We start from the raw sequence: 23,839 nt of genomic DNA, 5'->3' as shown, positions 1-23,839 counted from the left end.
AATATTAGTTTGAAACAAGTATTATTAGTTTTCAAATTTTATGAAGGTCTTTTGGACTAAAATTTTAACTATTTTTAATTATGATGGATGCTAAATTATTTTTTTCTTAATTAAATTTATCAATATTTTTTAATAATATCTAAAATATTAGTAAGAAAGTATTAATATAGTTCATAATATTTATTATTTATCAAAGTTATCTCTCTGCTAGTGTCGTGGGTTTTCGAGAGGAGTGTGCCTTGTGTTTGGCATAATACCATTCTGCTAAACACAGTGATGACGAGATGCAGGTGAATTGTTTGACAAAATATTTGTCCTCTATTTGCCAGTAAACCTCTGATTTGGGTCTCTATTGCAAGGGTAAGTGGTCAGAAAACTGTATGATAGAATGCATGAGCTGTATCAACGTGGTGAGTCCTTAGCAGTTGACTTTTTCTGGCTGGTTGTGCACCTCCTTATGTGCCATGGACCCCCTAATTGTCCTGGTTACTCTCCAGCATCTCGTTGACCACTTGACTAAAGTGGACCCTGAGAATGCAGTCTTGAAAGTTGCAGTTCTCTTGTCATCCTCACTCTCTAAGAAAATGCTCGGTCAATTGGCTATATTGGAAGTTGAGAACCATACACTTTGGGATATTGTGCAATCCCTAGTCACTAAAAACACAGGCTTTAGATCAGATCTAAACTCAGTTATTGAGCAGCTCAAGGAATTGAGTACCATCAAACAGATACAAACTGAGGTTGTGGAGAGGCATTCCTCCTTGTTGACAGAAACTGAAGCTAAGGTAAATACTTGGGCCTCTTTGTGTAACTAAGTTGTTGTTGCACCACTTTTAGATGTCAAGAAGTTGGTTCAAGGGAAGATGGATGATGAGCATGTAAGGTGGATTCGTGAATTAAACTTAAGGGTTCGTGGTCTCCCCTCCAACGCTGACCCCTCAACGGCTAGGCACTCCTTCCTTAAGAACCAGCTTGGCATCTCAGACATCACACTTGGCAAATGTTGGTTAGGCCCGGATGACACTCTATTTATCTGATTTCTCTCCCTCTTTGATAGGTTACAGGTTCTTAGGGCGAAGAGGAAGTTATTCCCTCTTTCCCCTAAGATTTACTTAGATGAGGATCTCACGAAATCCCAGTTGGCAAAGCTGAAGCATTCCAGGAGCCTTGTGGCTGAGGTGAGGCACAATGTTAAGTGGGCAGTTATTCAAGATTCTCCCCCTAGAGGTTGGGAATCGAAACAGGCTCCCAAGGTCACATGACACCCTCAAAAGTAGTTGGTCAAGGATGGACCCTCCTCTAACTCCCTTCTTATCAACTACTAGAATGGCAATGACTCTTTATGATCCCTCCCAAGTCTACTCCATGATTATGTTGGTTCTGCAAATATCTTGGTAGTCACCGAGACACATGAGAATCTTGTTCGTCATCTTCCAAGTTATGCTGGATATTAGTGACTTTTAATTTGTAGGGAGGAGGTTTGTGCTTCTGGCGTTGTATGGGGTTCTGGTGGTATTGATTGTTTGATTAGACATGATTTGTTCAGCACTACGTCGATGGTTCATTATGATACTTATGCTAGATTTATGTGGATCGGAATTGGTCACACCAGCCACTGTCAAAGAGATGTTTTCATTGTTGCTTGTTACTTCCCATTGGTTTCCTCGCATTACGCCTTGCACAGTGTGGAGGATGGGAGCCCTTTTACTGACTTATATGACTTCATCTCCAAGTTTGGAGCTATAGGTGATGTCATCATCTTAGGGGACTTCACTGCACGGACTAGAGATCTTTAGACTCCTTAGGGCGACTACGGTTCCAATTTGACTTGTACTTCGGAGGGAGGTCTTACCAGTATGGGGCTTCCGCACTTATCCAAGGATCACAATGGGCCTCTTTCCTACTATGGTGGCCACCTTCTCCATCTTTGTGAGTCCTCTGACTTGGTGATCCTAAATGGCCTATCTTGTTTCCCAAGCTCAGCGACTTTTATCTGTTTGCCTCATAGTGGGGGTGCGAGTGTAGTTGACTACATTCTTAGTTTTGATTCCTTCATCCCTCTCATCCACAGCTTTACCATCTCTTGCCTTCCCCTGGCCGATCACGCTCTCCTCAACCTCTTGGTTCATGTCTCTTCTTCTTCCCACCCTCTACCTCCCATCTCTCACTCCCCCATCGCTTTGCTCTGCCCCCCTACTCATTTCTACTTCTATGAGAGTGACCAAGACCTTTTCATCCTCCATCTGAGATGACTGCTCTGCTCTGATAGCTTTACTCATCATAGCCAGGTGTCCACCATGTTCCACATGCTTGCCTCCGCGATTTGGAAGTCAACTCTCCTCTCTATCCCCCACTGCCCCTCCTCCCGCACCCCTGGATCTACGCGGCAGAATACGTGTCCCACGAACCAATGGTATGATGATACCTGTAAAAATTTCCACCGCTCTTTGTGCTCGGCCTTTGATGCTCATTCCCCCACTTTCATAGACTTACGACTCTCTCACTATTGCTTTCTTCGCCATAAGAAGCGGTTACTCATTACCTCGCAGTGTAGGTCCCTCTACAAGATGCTTACTCACTGTCCCAAGTTGTTTTGGCACATCTTGTTCCGTTGACACTCCCAACCCCCATCCACCCCAAACCCTCACTCCGTCACCTCTCACGTTTCCATGCTTTATGACATCCCTGGTCAACTTCCTCCCTGTCCCATCTCGCCTCCCCATTGTCACCTATTCTCCACCTCCAACATTTATGAGGCCATCAAACTTGAGATGCAATAGGGCAACTAATGAGGAGGGTTTTCAGGCTTAGCTCTTCAAGCTCGATGCCTCGATCCTGGGTCCTTTCCTCTCTACACTTTTTAATAGAGTGGTTTGTCCTAGGTTTCTAGACTCTTGGTCAATGCACACTATCCACCCAATCCACAAGTCCAGGTTCATTTCAGGCCCCAGCAACTATAGGACCATCATGATCAGGCATACCTTTGCCAAACTTTATGCCACAACTTTGAGTACCACTATATCTAGAGAGCTAGACATGAGAGGGTGCAAGGCCAAGGGTTAGGCAGGCTTTCAAGCAGACTACTAGACCATGGACCATATCTTCACACTGTGAACTATCATTGAGGAGGCCCGCCATCACAAGATGAAAGTCTACTGCTATTTTTTGGACTTTCATAAGGCTTTCGACTCCATCCCTCGTGCAACCCTTTTTCAAAGGCTTAGAGATATTGGTATTTCCGAGATCCTACTGACAGTGATCATGAGGTTATACAAGAAGGTGGTTGGTAGACTCAAGACCCTCGAGGGCCTCTCCAATCCTATTTAGAGCACCATTGGGGTGAAGTAGGGTTGTCCACTCCCACCCACCTTGTTCGGGATTTACATTGATGAGCTAGAGACCTTTCTCAATGACTCTTCTTCCCCAGGTGACAGCTGCCATCTACACCAGGTACTGATCTCAGTCCTCCTTTTTGCTGATGATGTGGCTCTTTTAGCTTCTTCTCCTGAGGGGCTTCAAAGGCTCCTTGATAGACTTGCATCTTTTCGTGACTTGAGACAACTATTTGTGAACCTAAAGAAGACCTGTGTTATGGTCTTCAATGGTCTGAAGACCTCACATCTCCATTTCCACCTCCAGGGTTGGGAATTTGAGATTGCTTCATCTTACACATACCTTGGGGTTAAGTTCTCTCGGCTCCGATTCAGCTTGTGACTAGCCATTCAGCCTCAAATTTGCAAAGCATTGGGTTCCCTTGCCATGCTTGAGAGACAGTGCTTTACACATTGCTTCCAGGACACCTCGACTAAGTTATCCCTCCTGGATTCCTTAGTCAAACCCACAGTGCTCTATGGTTCGGTGGTATGGGGGCCTTCCCTTTTGGACTCAAATTGGGCCTCAATTGAGCGTATCCAAATTTTGCTCCTCCATCGGATTATCAAATGCCAGAGATCCACCCCCCACAATGTTATTTTGGTTGAGTTTGGTGCCTACCCTTTCAGATTGGCGGCCATTTTTGGCCTGATCTAGTTCCTCCACCGCCTTCATGGTTTTGCGGACTCTGTTGAAGGCCAACACAGATACCCTCACTTGGCATATTGCTCTTCAATATGGTGTATATGTTAATTAGAGATTGAGATATTTTAGGATGAAAATCTTCTTTGTTTTGATTATGTTCAATGACATGTTTAATCTAATAATCCAATAAAATAATTTAACTATAAAATTAAATTATTCTACTACAAAATTATTAGAATGCAATGCCAAAATTAACTTAATATGAATTAAAAATAACTCTTAGATAAAATAATTTTAAAATTATACATTTCTAAATTAATAGACTTCATTTTTATTGGTGTAATTTTGTAAATTCATTTGACATTTTCTCCAACAAAAGGTTTTCTCTCCTTTGGAGCATAATCTATATTGGAGTCTACTAGACCAAAAACTGCCCTTCTTATTAAGAAATGACAACTACCACTTAACTAAGCTACCTTCTCGCCTGTCCACAAGGTAGGGACTCAAGCTCTCCAGAGCACTTGTTTTGGTTTGTTTTTTATATATTTTATCTACCATGTCACTTTTTGCATCAGGATAGACGGCTCCTGTTTACTAATGGGGCCATTTTTTATTTATTTTTAACTATATCCCGTTTAATTGGCTGTATGACCACGCATGGACTTTTGTTTCAAAATCTTCTTATATATTGTTTAATTGGCTAAATGACAGCTACTTTATTTGGTGAAAGCTATCAGTAAACAGTGTAGCCATAATGCAGTCCCCATAGGAGGCCAAGAAAGTAAGAAAAAAAGAAATGCTTTGCATTCCTGAGTTAAAATCACTGCTTGCATACAAACTTTCTCTACATTAATCATAGGCATTCTCAATTAAAATCACTGCTCGCATACAAACATGTCGATGATCATGAATACGCATTCCTATTATGCCAAAAAATTACCTGTGTTCTGACATTAATTAGGAGGAATAATATGGTGAATTCTACATCATACTCTAGCACAATCCCAGAATTAGGTGCCAGAAATATTTCACATTGATCAAACATGGAAACCTTCTCAATCATCCAAACCCTCAATAAAAGTTTCTTTGTTCAGACTTGAAGGTGGGCTTGCAGTATTTTGGGGAGCTCCATCAATACGAATTGGTCTGCTATTTGGAAATTCTACACGAATATTTCTGCCATCCAGTTCCTGCAAAAACAATTGAATTGCCCATTGAATACAACACAATTCTTTAATGCTGACTTTCAAGCATTGAATTATACAGACATTGGAGGAACTCACCACCCCATCCATTTCTTTTCGAGCACTATCTGCCTCTGTTTCAGAAGCAAATTGCACAAATCCACACCCTTTTGACCGTCCTGTTTTTATATTAACAAGCACTTTAACTGCAGGCATTATACTTTACTTTCAGAAGCCATTACGTGCTCTCAAACCCACACTCAATTGTATAACAATTGAGCCAAATTGATCAACTGTAAATAATATTACCTGGATTCTTTTGACGATAGGTTTACAGCATATTCTTACCTTCAAGCACTTCACCATAACGAGCGAATGAATCTTTTAAAACTCGCTCATTCGTATCATAAGACAGCCCTGCATTTCATCAAATGGTAATTAGTGTACAGCACTTCTCCAGTCATTCAGCCTTTCAAAATAAAAGCACAATATATTTAGGCTACATATTGCCACAATGTCACTACATTTTCAGAACCTCTCCCAACATCTAAAGATTAAATATAGAATACAGATCTCTTCTTTCGAAGTAAATGTGAAAGGAAAGCTAAGATGGAATTCACTTTGAAATTTTCAAATCTAGTTCTCCAGTATTAGAATGACCACCTTCCAAAATTTGCACAATTATCATAAATTTATATCTATAATCTACACGAATCACTATTTACTATACGGTACAAGGTGCATCGGCCATGTTGTAAGGGGAACAATAAGGAAGGCATCAAGGGGAACAATAAGAAAGGCATCAAGCTTAAAGTACATCATATCTTCTCCACTAAGTTAGCTTAAAGTATGTCATGTCTTCTCCACTAAGTTACAGATTGTATTAAAAATAAAGAAAAGTGTCATATTGTACAGTATCATGAAGAAAATACCAAAGATCGGTGATCATCTGAAGATAATGCATTTTTATAAGGAAATTGGGAGTAATCTATAGCTATGATACAGAATATTGATGCGAGTAGAGATTTGCTGTTTCCTTGTCATGGGAAAAAAGACAAGGCAAAAACTACACATAAATTTTGTGATCACAACATGCTGGATGGGGAGCTCCCTGAGAAGCAATAGTTGTATTATTTCCTCCATGGCCTAGCAGTTGAGGTTGACTGGAACAGCTTGGAGCCTAACTATTGTAACATCTCAGGTAGAAACCCCCCTTCTGGTGTAAGGGGCTCTTAAGTTACATGCCTCTATGGATAAGGGTCAGTGCCTGCCACCTTCTAAAGCATATTAGCGATCCTCAGATAACAGTAGACTCTCAATACCTCCAAGTCTTTTGTTGAAGCTGATATATGATGGTTTCCATTATCTCAAACCCTCTCTTGAACCTCCATACTCTCCTGATGTTTTTTAACACAGTGAAATGACATCCCAGGCAATTTGCAAGGTAGGACAAGTAGACCCATTTTCTTTGATGTTTCTAATGAGTTTTTGCAGATTGGTAGTCATTTCAGTTACAGCAACAATTAGGGTAGGGACACATTAATGCATGTTTAATAAATTTACTCTTTGGGGATTCAAGTTCAAAAGCTCAGTTGGCTCTAAACAGAGAATTGTATTCCATGGAAACTATTGGTGAACATGAAACTGTTAAGAGTGGTGGTTGCCATTGCACCAAAAGATTGACCTGATAATGCCCGATACAACCACAAGACTTATAGAAGACGCAAGAGGTTGTTAAACTATGTCACAAATCTTGAAGGGAGATGTTGGCGATTAGTCCAACAACCCCCCCCCCCCCCCAGCATCACCGAAGAGGATTTGAACTTGTGACCAAGCTCTAGTACCACTTGTTAAGTTCTGATTGCCGCTGCACCAAAAGATTGACCTGTTAATGCCTAACACAACCACTAGACTTATAGAAGAGACAGTTAGGCTGTTAAATGATGTCACGAATCTCTAAGGGAGACATTGGCAATTAGTACAACAGAAAATGGAGGGCAGAATTTGGAAATTGTTATATCCACCCATTAGAATGGCAAATCTGTCAAAGGTGTGTGCCAATGAAGACCTAAATTCTTAGGATCGTCTTATAGAGCTCAGCTACAGAATAAACTTTAGATGTGAGCTGAATTTTAGGATAAATAGAAGGGTGATCAGCTTTCCAAATATGCAATGAACCAGGGATATCAATCAATACTAGAGTAAGATTCAACTCTCTAGTATTATGTATGCCTGAGTTTTAGAATTATTGGACAGTCGTTCTTGTAGGTGCTTTTGCAAAAATCTCCTCCACATCAATACAGATATGCTCTCTTTCCCTTTTCCCCAAAGCTTTCACTTATCACTTCCTTCAACTGGGCCTTCTTGTTATGTATGCCTTTTCTTTTATTTGGCTCTTTTCAACCAAATTTCTAGTGTTTTGTTGCCACTATTATCACACTGGAACTTGAAAAGCATAAGGTTCCTTAGTTTTGCATTTCTCTTGGGCTTCATCTTTGTGAGAAAATTGGTCAATGCTAAGTGCCATACTCAGCACTTCATTGAATAAACTGAAAAGATATTTCACAAATCCAAGAAAGTAGGATGCAGTTAAGCAGTTGGAGAGGGTGGACAAAGCAAAAGAGTTGAATTGCTAGGGCTTGTGTCATTTTTTCTTGGTTATCTTCCCCCATCCCTGAATCAAAAAATAAATCATCCAATTCTTTATCGACTCAATTTCTCTTGAAATAAAATTCCTTGTCAACAAAATGAAGCCCAAGTCGCCACCCCATTAATTTGAAAAAAGTTAAAAGATCAGAAGAGGCAATATTGAAGACTGACAATGAAATTATCTCTCAAATATTTTTAATCTCTGATGCTGTACACACAAAACCAAACCATTCTCCAATATTAATTTTGTCCTACAAAAGACAAAAGTACGTCCAAATTGCATGCCCCTAACAAGGACGTTCTTGATTGCAAATCTCATTAATGTCAATGAAGTTAGCATTCAGATTATGGTTGTATTTGTTAGTGTTTGTCTGCTTCACCATGGTCATGCCTAAAGAAAGCTGAATTTTATGGAACAAAAGTGAAAGGGGATATAAGATAAGAAAAGATAAGATAAAATATCAATGTCCAACAGGAGACCACAAAGGGGCCTAAGGGGCTGAAAGTACAAATCGAGGCCACCAAATGGTGTCCGAGAAAAAGGAAACCAACAGAGAAAGAAGGAAACAAAGAGAAACAACACTATACAAGAGAAACAAAGGGAAATGCCAGTTAGATGGATGCTAGACTGGATTTTATGGATTTTATTAACAAGGAAGGCTCAATAGATTTAGATCTTCATGGTATTGAGTTCACTTGGAGTAACAAAAGGATAGGTGATGAATGTATCCAAGCTCGCTTGGATAGAGTTCTTATATATCCGGATTGGACTAAAGATTTTGTGCGTAATCTTAAGGCTATTCAAAAGATTGGTTCGGACCATTTTCCTTTGATTTTTACTGCTGAGACTATCCATAACAGAAAGAATTTTCCTTTTAGATTTGAGAAAATGTGGTTGCAACATCCACAGTTAGAAGACCGGTTGGCTGAATGGTGGAACATTAATATTGAAGGAACTACTCTATTTCGTGTGGCTTCTAAACTCAAAACAAAAAGAAAATTAAAATTTGGAATAAAAGATGTTTTGGTAACATTTTTGATAACAAATCTAAAATTAAAGAGGATTTGCAATTAATCCAAGATAGGATTCAGAGGGAAGGGTACTCTTTGGATTTAGTGATGGAAGAAAATGAGAAGATGGTGGAGTATCATGATATTGTTACTAAAGAAGAAATTTTCTGGAGGCAGAGATCTAGATCTATTTGGTTGGATGAAGGTGACAAAAACACTAAATTTTTTCATTTATCTACTTTAAAACATAGAGCTAAAACTCATATTTCAAATCTTAAAAAAGGTAGTACGAAGTTAACTGAGGTAAAGGAAATCTCGGAGGAAATGATCTCCTTTTTCTCTTCTTTGATGTCTTCGAATCCTAATATTGACTTGACTCATCAGGTAGAGCTATTGGATGTTATTCCTTCTTTGGTTTCTAAAGAGCAAAATAGAATGTTGTGTTCTATCCCTAAAGAAGAGGAAATTTATAAGGCTGTTTTCTCATTAATTGGGGATAAATCACCAAGACTGGAGGGTTTTCCTATGTTGTTTTTTCAGAAGGAATGGAATCTAGTTGGAAAAGATGTGTGTGATGTTGTTAAAGAATTTTTTGGGGCTAAAAGGATGTTGAAGGAAATTAATTCTACTTTCCTATGCCTTATTCCAAAAAAGGTTGGTGCTGATTCTCCGGCTCAATTCAGGCCTATCAGTCTATGCAATTCTTTTTATAAAATTATTTCAAAAGTCCTAACTTTGAGGTTGTTGCTTTCGCTGCCTTCTCTTATATCTGAGCAACAGAATGGTTTTGTTCCTGGTAGACAAATCCTTAATTCTATTATATTTGTGCATGACAATATCCGCTCTTTATCTCTTTCTAATAATCGGGGCTTTATTATGAAAGTTGATATTGCTAAAGCCTATGACAGAGTAGAATGGTCCTTTCTTCATAAGATCTTATTATCTTTTGGCTTTAATGTCAATGTGGTAAGGTGAAGCTAATTTTGCAAGTGATCTCTACTGCTATGATTGTTGTTATGGTTAATGGATGTTCCTCAGAGTTCTTTAAACCTACTAGAGGGTTGAAACAGGGAGATCCTTTATCTCCTATCATCTTCACTATTATGGCTGATTGCTTGGGCAGATATATTGGGAAGTTGGTTTCTCTAGGGGAAATCAAAGGTTTGCAGCCCTCTTGTCATCCTCTTATTTGTTCCCATTAACAATTTGTGGACGATACAATTTTTTTGGGAAAAGTTGAGGTTAGGGAAGCAAGGAATCTCAAAAAGACCCTTAACCTCTATTCTTCTACTTCAGATCAATTGATCAACTGGAATAAGAGTTCTTTGTTTTTTAATCAATACCCCTGTTTCTAGACAGAGTAAGATTGCTAATGTTCTTGGTTGCTCCATAGGGTCTTTTCTTTGTATTTATCCAGGTCTCCCTCTGGGGCCTAATCCCTCGGATTCTTTTTGGGAAGATCTTATTAAAAGATTCAACAAGAAATTGGCAAGATGGAAAGGTAATTTATTGAGTCAAGCTGGTAAAATTATTCTTCTCAAAGCTTGTCTCCAAAGTATTCCTATGTATGCTTTGAGTCTCTTTAGGATTTCAGCTAAATTTGTTGATTCTATTGACAAAATCCAAACGAACTTCCTTTGGTCTGGTTCTGAGGATAAGAAGAGAATGGCTTTGATTGCTTGGGATCAAATTTGTAAGCCTAAATGGATGGTGGTCTAGGGATCAGGTCTATTAGAAGTATGAATAAAGCTCTTCTTGCTAAGCAGGGTTGGAGACTTTATCATGAAAATAAGGAAGTGGAGCACTATTTGGGAACATAAATACCTCTTTGATGCTCCTTCTTTGTCTAATTTTCTTTCTTATCCTAATGTTTTATCTCCTACTATTTGGAGAGTTGTGCAAGGAGCTAAAAATATTTTAATCAAAGGTTGTTTTTGGAAAGTGGGTAATGGGCAAAAGATCAGGTTTTGGGATGATGTATGGATTCTAAATCATCCTCTAATTGAGAATTATGAGGATAGAACTCTTGTTGACAGATGTAAACAGACTTTTGGTATTCTTGTGGAGAATTACTGGATTCATAATGAATGGGTTAACCTTGTTGAAAGTAATAAGGCTTTTTATAGTATTCAGTTAATCTTAAATGCCTTTAGCCTTTATCCTCATATTGAAGATAAAATGGTTTGGGGTTTTGAATCAAGAGGTTGTTTTAAAGTCTCCTCTGTTTTTAGAAATGAGGAAAAGGGATTTAGACCTTTATGGACTAAAGCTTGGATTAAAGGTCTTATTCCTAAGATAAACAATTTTTTTCTAGATCTTGGTTCAAAACAAAATTTTAACTTTGGACAATTTGCAAAAAAGAGGGGTTTATGTGGTTAACAGATGTAGCCTATGTAAAGAGGACTCTGAAGACAAAAATCATCTTTTCGTAAATTTCAATTATAGTCAAAAAGTGTGGAGTTACATCCTTAACTACTAGAATTTAGATTGGGTACAATAGAATAATATTGATCAATGTTTCCAGAGTTGGACATGTCCGTCTAAGGAGGTTAATATTGGTTTTTTGTGGAAAATAACTCTTCCCCATCTCTGTTGGGGAATTGGGAAAGAAAGAAATAATAGAATTTTAGAGATAAAGAAATTCTTGAGTGGGTACTTGGTCATTATATAATTAGAGCTATCAAGGAAAGCTTCAATTCTCATAGAAAACTAAGTGATGATATCCAAATCAAAAATCCTATGCAAACTAAAGGCTATAAAATCAAAATTGATAATAAGAGGCAGAATGTTAAATGGGAATCTACTCCTATGGGTTGGATTAAAGATAACTTTGACGGTGCTGCTAAAGGCAATCTTGGCAAAGCTGGTTGTGGAGGGGTTTTGAGGGACCATGATAGCAGAATTGTTGATGCTATTACCATCCCTATTGGGATTTCAACTAGCCATAAAGCAGAAGCAACAGCAGTGTTGTATACTATGAGGCTGGTTGTGGAAATTGGTTATCGGAATCTTTGGATGGAAGGAGATTCGCTTAACATTATTAATATGCTCAATAACAAGAATCCGGTTACTCGGACTATTGAAGGAAGTATTATGGAAATCAAAAACCTTATTAACAAATTTGATAATGTAATATTCTCTCATATTTTTCGAGAGGGTAATTCAGTTGCCGATTGGATTGCCAACAAAGTTGTCTATCGAGAAAGCAAGTTGAGGTGGCATGCTGACCTATACAAGGAAGTGGTGCTAACAGTGATTGTTAATAATGACAGGACACATGCGAGAAGGAAAGATTTCCTAAGATTAGAAAATTTATGAAGAGTGGTGGGTTTACAGAGGACAGTTTGAGATTCCCTAGGAAGTACCTTTGCACTATTATGACTTGCATTTGGCACGTAAGGTTATTAGCTCCTCGGTAATCTTCAATACTTTATTACCTTTTCTAGTTTTCGCTACTCTGGTTTTCTATAGAGAAAATCAAGTTTTCGAGATGGGCGAGGAACCAAGAAAGCAAGAGCCGAGCAATTGCAAGGTATGGAAGGCTAAGGCCTGTGTGGTAAAGTGACAACCTGCATTGAGAGACTCCATGGGTATAAACCTCACATGATGGAAGCCTTTTTTAAAATCTGGTTTGAAGATAGGGTTACTTTGCATGGGGTCACGGTGAAACTGATTGAAGAATTTATTGTTGAGGTTACAGGACTTCTTATGAAAAGGATTAAATTCAGCAAGGAGACTAGCATCTCTAATGTGGCTTTCAAGAAATTTCCAAAGATGGAAGCTGAAGAGAAGAATTTGGAGAAAAATGCAGACTTCTACGAACTGAATCAAATTAAAGTTATCTGGAGGGATGTGTTGTCATGTATCTGTGAGTATTTTATTCTTGATGGTAGGGCTAAGAGAGTCCATAAATTTCACTTTGTTTTCCTAAATTATTTTAGGCACAAAAATAGGATTTCCTTTCCGTTTTTTTCTTAAATACTCTTTGCTTCTAAGCCTTTATGCACATAGGAAGAAAGAGTCTTGTCATGTGCTTCATGAAGGTTTAATTTTACTTATTGAAAACTTTTGTAAAAGTAAGGCTATAAAGCCATCTCCGGTTCTTGAGAAAAGGAAAGGGTCTGGTAATGATCCCCACTCTAAGAGAATAAAGGTGGAAGAAGGGGCTAGTGTTAGCAAGAAGGTATTCAAACGGGAGAGGACTAAGAAACATGTTAAGGAAATCACTAAATCTAAGAATTCGGATAATGATGAGAAAACGGAAATGGGGGATCTTAGTTCTAACCTGGACGGTTACTTTGGGAGTAAAGGGGTGTCAACTAGTAAAGACAATGTGGAGGGAAGTAAGGATAGAAATACAAACTCAAATGTTGGGTGGGAAGCCCTCGGGAAGGATGATGAGAAACAGAGTGATCACCCTTCTCTTAATGCCAGTGAGGAGAAAATGGAGGAGGATATGGGTAAGGAGATTGAAGCCAAAGGCCCTGTGGGTAAGGACAACAACCAGAGTAAGAAGAAAATGAGGAAAGGACGGAAAATCTGGACATTATTACCGATACCCAGATCAAGAGTGTGACCATTGCGGTTGGTTCTAAGCCTAGGAATGTGGTTGACGGGAGGGATGACTTTCAGGATGCTAAAATTTCCTTTCTTCACACTGCTAACCTTAAAGAGGAGACTTCTCTTCAGAGTAATTCTTGGCTGTATAATGAAATAATGGTTTTCAAGAAGAAAGTGGGGGTTATGCAAAAAGAATTAGATGTTGAATGCACTAGGAGAACCCAGATGGAAGTGCAAATAGGTAACATCCCTGATAAGCTTAAAGAATATGAGCAGGAGCTTCATTACCTTATAAAAGGAAAGTGGTCAAAAAATGGAACAAGTCACTTCCAGTCTGTGTGTTGTGACGGCCAATATGGGTAAGAAGAGTAATGAGGAGATAATGTCTCCTAGTAATGCAGGTATGGGGAGTCTAGGTGGACCTAGTAAGAGAACTAGGCAAACCACAAGGAAAAAGGTTGTTGAGGCTCTTGAGGCTCCTGTTCTTACTCCGGCTGACATTGTTCAAAGTATTGCAAAAGTAGGTGAAGTGGTGGCGAACATTATCAAAGAGTTATTGTAGGTGTTGGCTGTGGAGCGGGTGTGCTAGTTGCTGGACTGGGCGATTTTTCTGGTTTTTACTTTTTGCTTTCCAGCTTGTTTAAACTCTAGGTTCCAGGTCCTTGTAAAACCTAGTCATTTTTTATGGTTTAAACTTTTGGTTTTAGGTCCCTGTAAAACCTAGTTTTGATGTTTTAAACTTTAGGTTTCAGGTCCTTGTAAAACCTAGTGGTGCTTTAATGTTTACCTTTAGTTTTTTGTAAAGGGTTTCGGGTCCCTTCAAAACTTGTTTTTACCATAATCTAACACTATACAAGAGACACTACGAAACCGTGAAACAGCTCGCAATTTGTAGTCGTCAAAAAGAAGCTCAAAATCGAAGGATAACTATTCGTGTAAGGAGAAGTTTAAACTCGTTGCCGGAGAGAGGAGGGCAGTTGTCGTTGATGGTGCATGTGTATGTGATCTTGGTGCGGTCTCACCAATCTAATGTGAGTAGCAGTGAATGGGCTCCCAACCGCTCTATTCCTCTAGGAGAGGTAACCAGAGTGAAGGAAGTGATAAGCTAATGCGGGGATGCAAATCCAAGGGGGGAAGACTTCCTAACAGTGAGATCCCAAAAACGGAAGACCTCTTAGAGAAAGAGTGCAAGGCATCATTGATCATCATACCTAAAGGAGGATAAGTATCTGCACTCTCTGAATAAGCAATGGAACCTCCCTCGAATCTCATAGTAAATCGGACGGTAGAATAGGAAATGGATCTTAGTCTTAGCCACACCCATGTCACAACACAGACAAAACCACTCATCTCTACTAGACTAATGGTTTGTCTAGATACAGAACCGGTGAGAGCCAACTCTAAAGGAGCCTAACTAGATACGTAAGGCATGAGGCTACCACCGGGAACAGTAGTAAGGTCAAACATAATACCATCCTAAATGTCAATATAGTGCTTAGCATAGAAGACCATACGCAGGCAAAGGCCCCCTAGCAGATTGACCCAAGTCACATGAATAAACCTCCTATAGATATAAATGACTTATAACATTAAGGTGTTGTTGTTTAGGAAGAAGCCTGACTAGAAGAGGGGTATTAAGACATGGACATGGGGATGACTAGCCTGAGCATAGATATTAAAAAGATTATCATATATTTTGTGTGAAACAAGAAGTTAAAATGGGAGTTTAGGAAGTGAGCGTAGGGGAATTTGTATAAGAGGGAGTCAAAAAGGTGCTAACAATGGGTACCAAAGCATTAAAAAGTAAGTAGAAATATTTTAGGATATAAAGGATGAAGTGGTGTTCTAGACAATTTTGAAATAGAAATAACTACATGTCCAACAGTTCGTGTGAAAGTAAAGGGAGTGGGTAAGGATTGAATCATAGCAGAAAACTTAGAGATTTACATGTCATCTTGTGACTAATCATAGGCTAAACCAGTCTAGAAAATTGCTGGCAATTTTCAGCAACAATAAATAAACTCACCAGGCATGAAAACATGACAATCATGTTAAGAAATTACCAAAGCCACATAATTTCTCCTTTGAGATTTTGACCTAGCAATTATGTGGCAAGATTGTGTTCATTTCTAATTTTAACAGTTTTGAGTGACCATGGAATGGGTTGGAGTATTTATCAATTGCTGAGTTGCAAGGTTTGGACCCTACTAGGTGAGTCTGGGTTCGGGTCCTTAATTGGTGCGGATTCACCTTGGGTCTGTTGCAGGTCCTCACAAAGTCCAGGCTAAGGATTGTGGGTCTACGTAGGTTCGCGATGATGGAGATCCACGCGGACCCACAATCTGTGGCGCAAACCCTATAAGGACCGGCCTGTTTTTGTCAAACCCAAGAGAAGCCCGCGCAAACCCACAACTCTAGAGGCCAAAAAGATAGAGAAGACAAGTAGAATGTGATTTTTTTAATATTATTTTCCTTCTAACCATAAAAGGAGCCTATTAGAATGCATCGCACTCATTTTGTTTGTCACTTGCTCTCTTATTTAGCTGTCTCATTTTGGTGTGCCCATTTTGCATGTTTGAAGAGAACGTGTTGGACAAGAAACTATACTAAAAGGATTTACCAAATAGCTCCCCAATCACGAAGGACAGGAAACTACACTAAAAGGATTATCGAATGGCTCCCCAAAAATAGTCACTTGCAAAAAATGGAAAAAAAACTCAGTCACAACTAGGGCAAATGGATGGCACAATGCATGATACTAGATAAGTCAGTTCCACAAGGAAAAATTATCAACATACATATCCAACCTATACTGAATAAACATCAAAAAAAAATTGAAGAAATTCCTTCAGGGCTTCCTCCCAAAAGGGGTTTTGTAACATCCCATAGAACTAGAAGAAGGGGCAAAACCAATTATAGCCACTCCCTACAAACCCCCTCAAAAATACAAGGAAGAAATAGAAAGGACAATTAAAGAACTTCTGGAAATGGGAAATATCCAACCTAGCAGTAGCCCCTTTGCGTCTTCAATAGTATTAGTAAAAGAGAAAGATGGTACTATGAGGATGTGCATCGATTACTATGCTTTAAACAAGAAAACAACTAAAAATAGGTATCCTATTCCCAGAATTGATGAATTGCATGATGCATGATATTTTCCAAAAATTGATCTACGCTCCGGCTACCATCAAGTAAGGAAAGAGGATGTACCTAAGACAGCTTTCATATGCCATTATGGACACTTAGAATTTCTCGTCCTCCCTCTTGGTCTCACTAATGCTCCAGCAACTTTTCAATCATGTATGAATCACATGTTTAGACAACAGTTGAGAAAATTCTTACTCATATTTTTTGACGATATACTCATCTACAGTAAAACTTGGAAGGAACACCTTGGCCATATTGAGGAAGTTTTGAAGATTTTGGAAGAAGAATCTCTATATGCTAAGTTTTCAAAATGTGAATTTGGATTGGAGGAAATCCTATATTTAGGACACAAAATCAATGTCAAGGGTGTAAGTGTAGATGAAGAAAAAATAAGTGTCATCAGAGATTGGCCGAGGCCCAAATCCCTAACTCAGCTCAAAGGATTTGTAGGTATATGCAGTTACTATAGACGATTCATAAAAGGTTTTTCCAAACTAGCATCCCCCCTTACAGAGTTAACAAAAAAAGGAGCCTTCACATGGAATTACGAAGCACAACAAGCCTTTGATAAACTTAAGGAAATCATGAGTTCTTGTCCAATATTAACCATCCCAAACTTAACTTAACCTTTTGAATTACAATGTGATGCATCAAGGGAAGGAACAGGAGTAATCCTCATGCAAAGGAAGAGACCAATAGCCTTCGATAGTCGTAAGCTCACTAATTCAGAGAAGCTCTATCATATATATGATAAAGAAATGTTAGCTATAATGCATGCTCTGGGAAAATTCCGACAATACTTAGTCTACGGAAGATTCATTGTTAAGACAGATCATAATAGCTTACGTTTCTTTTTAAACCAAAAAGATCTTAATGATAGGCAACTGAAGTGGGTATACAAGATTCAAGCCTACAATTTTGATATTGAATATGTAAAAGGAATTAATAATGGAGTCGCTGATGCACTCTCCTGACGACCACATATCAATAGCATTACTAACATGATAACATCTCATAAGATTGGAAATGGGAAATCTTATCGGAATATGCTAAAAACTCTTAAACAAAAGGCATATTAGAAGGAAACCTACCCAAGGAAGACTTCAGAATTTGTAATGACATTATCCTTTACAAGGGACGGGTATACCTAATCCCTCAATCAAAAATGAAGGAAAGAATACCATGGCAGTCCACTAGCAGGTCATCAAGGGTACTATAAAACATACAATCATATTAGAGAGAAATAATGTTGAAAAGGTTTGATAAGAGATGTATGAAGACATGTACAAGAATGCATAACATGTCAGCGGAACAAAGCTGAATTAACGCACCCAACAAGATTACTACAACTTGTTGGTTCCCAAAACCGCAAATTGAAAATCCAAGAGCCTGCCACTTCTCCGATAGGATTCCGCAATCAGTTATGGCCAACGAACGAGAATCACCTTGATTGCCCTTCACTTCAGGCTCAGCTACACCTAAGCAGGTAGACCTTCTCCTTGAACCTGATCACTTGGTTCAGAGCTTTTCTAATGCGAATTTAAGCTTTGGAGTTCTCTGGCCGGCAAGGTCCTTGAACTCAATGAAACTAAAACTGAATGCTAAGTACTTGAAATAATTGAATTTTTTGTATAAGGTTTGTTTATACTGAATTTGATGCTTATAGGAAGGAATATATAGATTTTCTGACTTCAATAATAGACAAACCAATGCCTCTGCTCATCCAGGTAATAGAGTCAACTTCAGTGAATTTTCATGTACAACTTTATCTTGTTCTTATGCACTTGAACTGCCAACAATTAAATAATCAAGATGCGACGGACCAAATATTATGCAATCTTAAATTAGTCCAGATTGAACTTTAACTCATCTAGTAGGGAGACAAACTAGACATAGATATGACAACAATTTGATATTTCACAATGACTATGATGATTGAATTTAAAATGCTAAATGACCATGTCCACTTATCCGACATTTAAACTGTATACAAAATTCCAAAAAATAATTACAAAGGACGATTCATCTGCAGTTTAAATCTCCATGCTGTTTAAAAATAAACAAAATATATTTTATTTTATTATAAAAAAATAATAGAATTTATATTACAAAGTCATAATGTTGCTCTTTATCACTCCATACAATAATAAATATAAAATACTTTCTCCTAGGAATATGGATGTTTTCGAATATGTCTTGTTACAATTTTTCTCTTATTATTTATATCTTAAAAATTTAAAGAAATGTGACTTTCCAAAATTAATAACTTATGTCTCTTCAGAGATAAATCGCACCATTTAGTTTTATCCGGTGCCTTTGTATTGTACTTTACATAATGTTTAGACTAATTTCTTCCAACTTCAAAACATTAACTTCCAAATATTTTAGCGTAATCTTAGGATGATTTATTCTTGGTTTTATTATTTTATCATTATGGTTGATTATTCCAACTTCCATTGCCTCATGAATTGTCGCAAGATCTGCTCTCTCAACAATTATGCAGAGACTCGAAACCTCATGTCTGGGCCCATCAAGTTTATATTTCACAGACTGCAAGCAGCATTAAAAGATTGGGCCAGGTCACTTTCTATAAATCCTTCAACTTACAACCGATGAAGACCACTAACGGAAACTCCAACCTCATGGCAGTCGATAACCATCATTTGTCTCACTAGTGCACGCTCCTTATCGCTGCTTATCTTCACTATATAAACTTCATGGCTCCTCTATGTATTATCATATTCCGTTCTCTCTTTGATTTTCCTTCTGAAGCTATTGCCAGATGTACAAGACAAGCCTTATCTTCTTCTCTTCATTCAACGCATTCCATTCAACGGTCTGGCTTCATTTTGGAGTATCTGGGCATGATATTCTTCCAAATATGTTTCTCAATCTTCCTTTCATTACATATCGCAGAGGAGTGATGGAGCTTATCAGAATAGGGTCTCATGAGGAAATATGTTCATCTCGATATTGGTCTTCTTTAGACATACTCGATTCCTTGTAACATATTGTATTCTTCTGTCTGAGTAGTGATTCCAGACTTTTTTGATGATATGACAAGGTTATATTTAAGCTCAAACGTGAGAGCAAATATCTCACCTCAACTTGTATATCTTTGTCTGCATGCTTTGTAATTTATGGCTGTGTATATTATAGTAGGTGCCAGAGATTATTCACAACATATTAGAAGCTTTCTGAATGTTCATTAGTCATGACAGAATTGTGGTATCAGAACTGTTGCTGCAGACATATATATTGCACAATCCTTTTTTAGTGATAAACACATTTTCAAAGGTGCTATTGCAGAAAATCATGCCCACTTTCCATGTTCTGGTCCCGCCATCATATCACTTGGGACAAGACCCCGTATATTGTGGACATGATATAGAATGGATGTGTATAAATTTCAATTGCTTTTGTATGGATGGAGTTTCAAAAGATTTACACATGTTGCTGAAGCTAGCAAGAAGTTTATCACGAGCAGATCTTTGGATACAGAATGGAGGCCCCAAATATTTGAAACCAAGCAGTGGTCCTCTTGAGCATCCAGTCACAATTTTCAAAACTTTTTCTGTTGCTGTAGATTGAAATTTCTTAATAACTCTCCAGAACATTTGTATGACAGGATTTTCCTCTCTATAACCTCCCGCATCATGAGTATGGGACTGCAAGTCACCGACGTCCATGCCATCCACTGAACCTGATATCATAGGCTAAAGTTCATGCTTATCCAATCAGATTGTATGAGCTCTTTGAATCCTCACAGAAAATAAGAACATTGATTACGGATTTGATTATTCAGACAATTGTTTGCAATAACACACTATCATATTTGCATTAGTCACTTAAATATCCCTGTCACCAGGCAAAAGCTCCTTCTTTTGTTCAGGACATAACATATATCTTTATCAATAATGAGTGTCTTGTATTGTCTTTAATAATGCTGGCATTATTAGTTTTGTTTCACGCCCAGCTTTGATTTGACATTAATGATAATCCCTTTTCAAATTTCAAACATAGTAAATGAAAGCCTTGATTTTTGCAAAAAAAAAAGGGCTCCATCACAACCCTTGCCAATCCAGCTCAAAAATGAGAGAGCATATAAATGGATTTCATAACAGGATTCCCAAAGGTACAAGGGAAGAATAGCCTTTTTGTGGTGGTAGATAGGCTTACCAAATATGCTCATTTCTTCGCTACTTCAATAGAATACAGAGCACATCTAAGTAGCCGAATTATTTTCCAAAGAAATTTTTAGACTCCATGGACTTCCTCAAAATTCCTCAGCAAATTTTGGCAAGAACTCTTTCATCTTGTAGGGACAAAACTAACCCCGAGTACCAGTTACCATCCAGAGAATAATGGACAAACCGAGGTGAACAAATGGTTAGAAGGATACTTGAGGAATCATGTTACAAAACAAAAAAACACATGGATCAAGTGGTTACTCCTAGGCGGATATTGCTACAAAACAACTCATCACGTCTATTGGAATGAGCCCCTTTAAAACATTATATGGTTACGATGCTACAACATTTGAAGAATTGATATCCCAAGAAAGTCGAGATCTAGGTGCACAAGATTTCATTAAGCAGAGTGCCGACATTATTAAAACTCTTAAAGAAAATTTACAACAGGCTCAGGCTCAACAAAAATTGTATGCCGATAAAAGGCATGTCAAAAGATCCTTCATGGTTGGGGATTTGGTATTCTTATGGCTACAATCATACAAGCAATCGTCAATCAAGAGAAATGGAATGGAAAAACTCAAACCTCAATTCTATGTAGCTTATAAAATTATAAGAAGAGTGAGGGAAGTAGCCTACGAGCTTGAACTTCCTAGAGATAGTAAAATTCATAATGTATTCCATGTTTCACAACTGAAGAAAGTTTTGGGACAACACCTAATTCCATAAACTGAGCTACCTCTCCTAGACGATGAAGGATAACTTACTTTAATACCAAAATGTATCCTCAAAACACGAGAATGTAAACTAAGGAATAGAACTATCACCGAGTTTTTGATTAAATGGAGAAATCTACCAAATATAGATGCCACATGGGAGGAGGAAATTTTAAAATTGCTTGAGGACAAGCAAGTTCGGGACGGAAGAACTACAATGGACCTCAGCTAAAACAAAATATTATGTAAATACTATTAAGAACGATTAAATGAAAGATTATTTCTTATCGTTATGGCAATAAAATTACTCATTTATTAAAGTTGCTCAATTATAAAATTAAATTAATAACGAATTCTTAACTATGATTTAGTGATTTAATCATAATGAATAATAACAATATTCATTAAGAATATAAACCGTGTTCTAAAATATTGAATATAATCCCTTGTATAAAAAGGGGGACCCACCAAATATTAGGGACCCAAGTCGGGTCACGATCCCTCACACCCATATAACATAGGTATGCATCGAAGACAAAAAGGGGCAACAAACAGAGCGAGGTAAGAAGGAGAACACTTCAATCACATTGTACCAGATGTCATAGCACGTAAACACATGGCCAAAGACCAAGGGACAAGCGCACACCATGGAAACCGTTACCACATCACGTCTTGTGTTTAACTGATGACCACATGCAGAAGCATTAACGGAGAAGTTCACAAAGGCGTTAAGTTGCCTACGTCATACCCACGTTGAAGGGTAGACCCCCAATCAAAGGTAATGTATAGTAATTGCAATATAAATTACAAGTTATAAATTATGGTACTAGTTAAGATATAAATTATTAATTAAGATGTAAATTATCTTTTACGTTAAGGATTTAAGATGTAAATATTATTGAGAATATACATGTAAGCTATAACTTGTGTTTATGGCAAATATGAAGAAAAAAAATAATTGTGAATGTATTATTTATATGATGTGGAATAATATTGTGTTAACCTATGGGGTTAGCACCATGGATGATAATGAAACTTGAAGCATGGAGCATGTGCGATATTAAGATCTTCGTTGTCCACCATGGCCGAGAATCAATATCGAAGCATGGAGCATGTGAGATATTAAGATCTCGATTGTCCACCATGGCCGATAATCGATATGCCAGAATATTCTGATGTTGTCAACATATGCATATGTGAGTAGTCTTGGATAAAGGATGCTCGTCCAAGAAGAATCCTACGGGATGCGCTCCCGGGAAGACAGTGAGGTAGCTATGAGCTAGGAAGCCCGACCTAGAGACATCCTTAGGATTGGGGTTAACTTAGAGGGTAGAAGGATAGGATTATTATTGTTGTGTTTCTAACAAGCTTCTATGTGCAAGTCGAGCTAAATCAATTAACACTACTAAACAAGAACATTACAATATGACTCCTATTTATTATTTAGTTTGTTATCTATCAATTATTTATTTATTTATCTATTATATTCACCTATAAATATAAAGTATTAATAGTCTTTAGTTCCTAATAATTATACTATCATGATTTATTATGTTCTGTTTTGTTTTTTTTATTTTGATCTTCTGATAAGATATTATCATTTATTTAAATTGATTATAATTATTATTATTATTATTGTATTATAATTATGTATATTTCTAATTATATAATCTTATATTGATTATTATTATCGTAAAATTTCATTCTAGTAGGGGACATTACACAGCTGGTCATCACCCGCATTGGATGGGACTATTTATTGCGTGGTTTCATAATTATTAATTAATTATTGAGTTTACATTATTATAAAAGGCCCTTTATTATATTTAATGTTATAAAATGATGTTGTGTTGATGAAGCTTCTTAAGTGGAGTTATGTTTGGGAAACAAAGTATTATTTGGAGATTATAAATATGAGCCCATTGTGAAGGAAAAAAAACCTAATTGTCTATTTGTTTTTGTTGCTTGTAAAGGGTTTTCTGAGTGGTGTTTTTAAGTTCCCTTGCTGAGGTATAAGGATCTGATCAAAAGGTTTAATTATGGTGATTCCTCCTTTTATATCTACTACAACTGAGGAGCTATTATCCTTTAACAAATTTGGTGCCTTCTCTTTTGTGATCTCTATGGCTAAGAGGGTAAATTGACGCTAGAGAGTTTGGTAAACTCCTACTTCTGAATATTGACAAATTGTAATTCTGATGTGGAATTTCACAGCAATGTGATTAGGATTGGTTTGTGTTTGAAATCTAGGCATTGAATTATTGGAGATATATTCCATATTAATTTTATAGAGAACACATCTATATTGGAATTCAGTTTGTTATTTGGTAATTGTCCAATTCTGGTGTTAAGTGTGATTCCTACG

The 23,839-nt window shown here is 37.6% G+C and overlaps 1 protein-coding gene across 2 annotated transcripts in view; it reads right to left on the bottom strand.

Annotated features, from left to right (window-relative positions):
* Positions 1-4,799: 4,799 nt before the first annotated feature.
* Positions 4,800-23,839, bottom strand: part of LOC149578278 (glycine-rich RNA-binding protein 2, mitochondrial-like) — a 74,470-nt gene continuing 55,430 nt past the window's right edge. Inside the window, exons 2-4 of one of the 2 annotated variants that reach the window (XM_089828071.1) lie at positions 5,550-5,618; positions 5,301-5,407; positions 4,800-5,207 (exon numbers count right to left, since the gene is read on the bottom strand). In XM_089828071.1, the coding sequence (XP_089684197.1) occupies positions 5,073-5,207; positions 5,301-5,407; positions 5,550-5,618 (311 nt within the window). In that variant the 3' untranslated portion in view covers positions 4,800-5,072. The remainder of the gene's footprint in view (positions 5,208-5,300; positions 5,408-5,549; positions 5,619-23,839) is intronic. The other variant, XM_089828075.1, reaches the window with a different exon arrangement.

The sequence above is a fragment of the Cupressus sempervirens genome, chromosome 1, assembly GCF_028749045.1.
Source record: "Cupressus sempervirens isolate cs-2001-9-10 chromosome 1, ASM2874904v1, whole genome shotgun sequence".
In the NCBI taxonomy this organism is placed as follows: Eukaryota; Viridiplantae; Streptophyta; class Pinopsida; order Cupressales; family Cupressaceae; genus Cupressus; species Cupressus sempervirens.
Note: the sequence above shows the minus strand (reverse complement) of the source record. Positions and strands in the feature narration are given on the sequence as shown.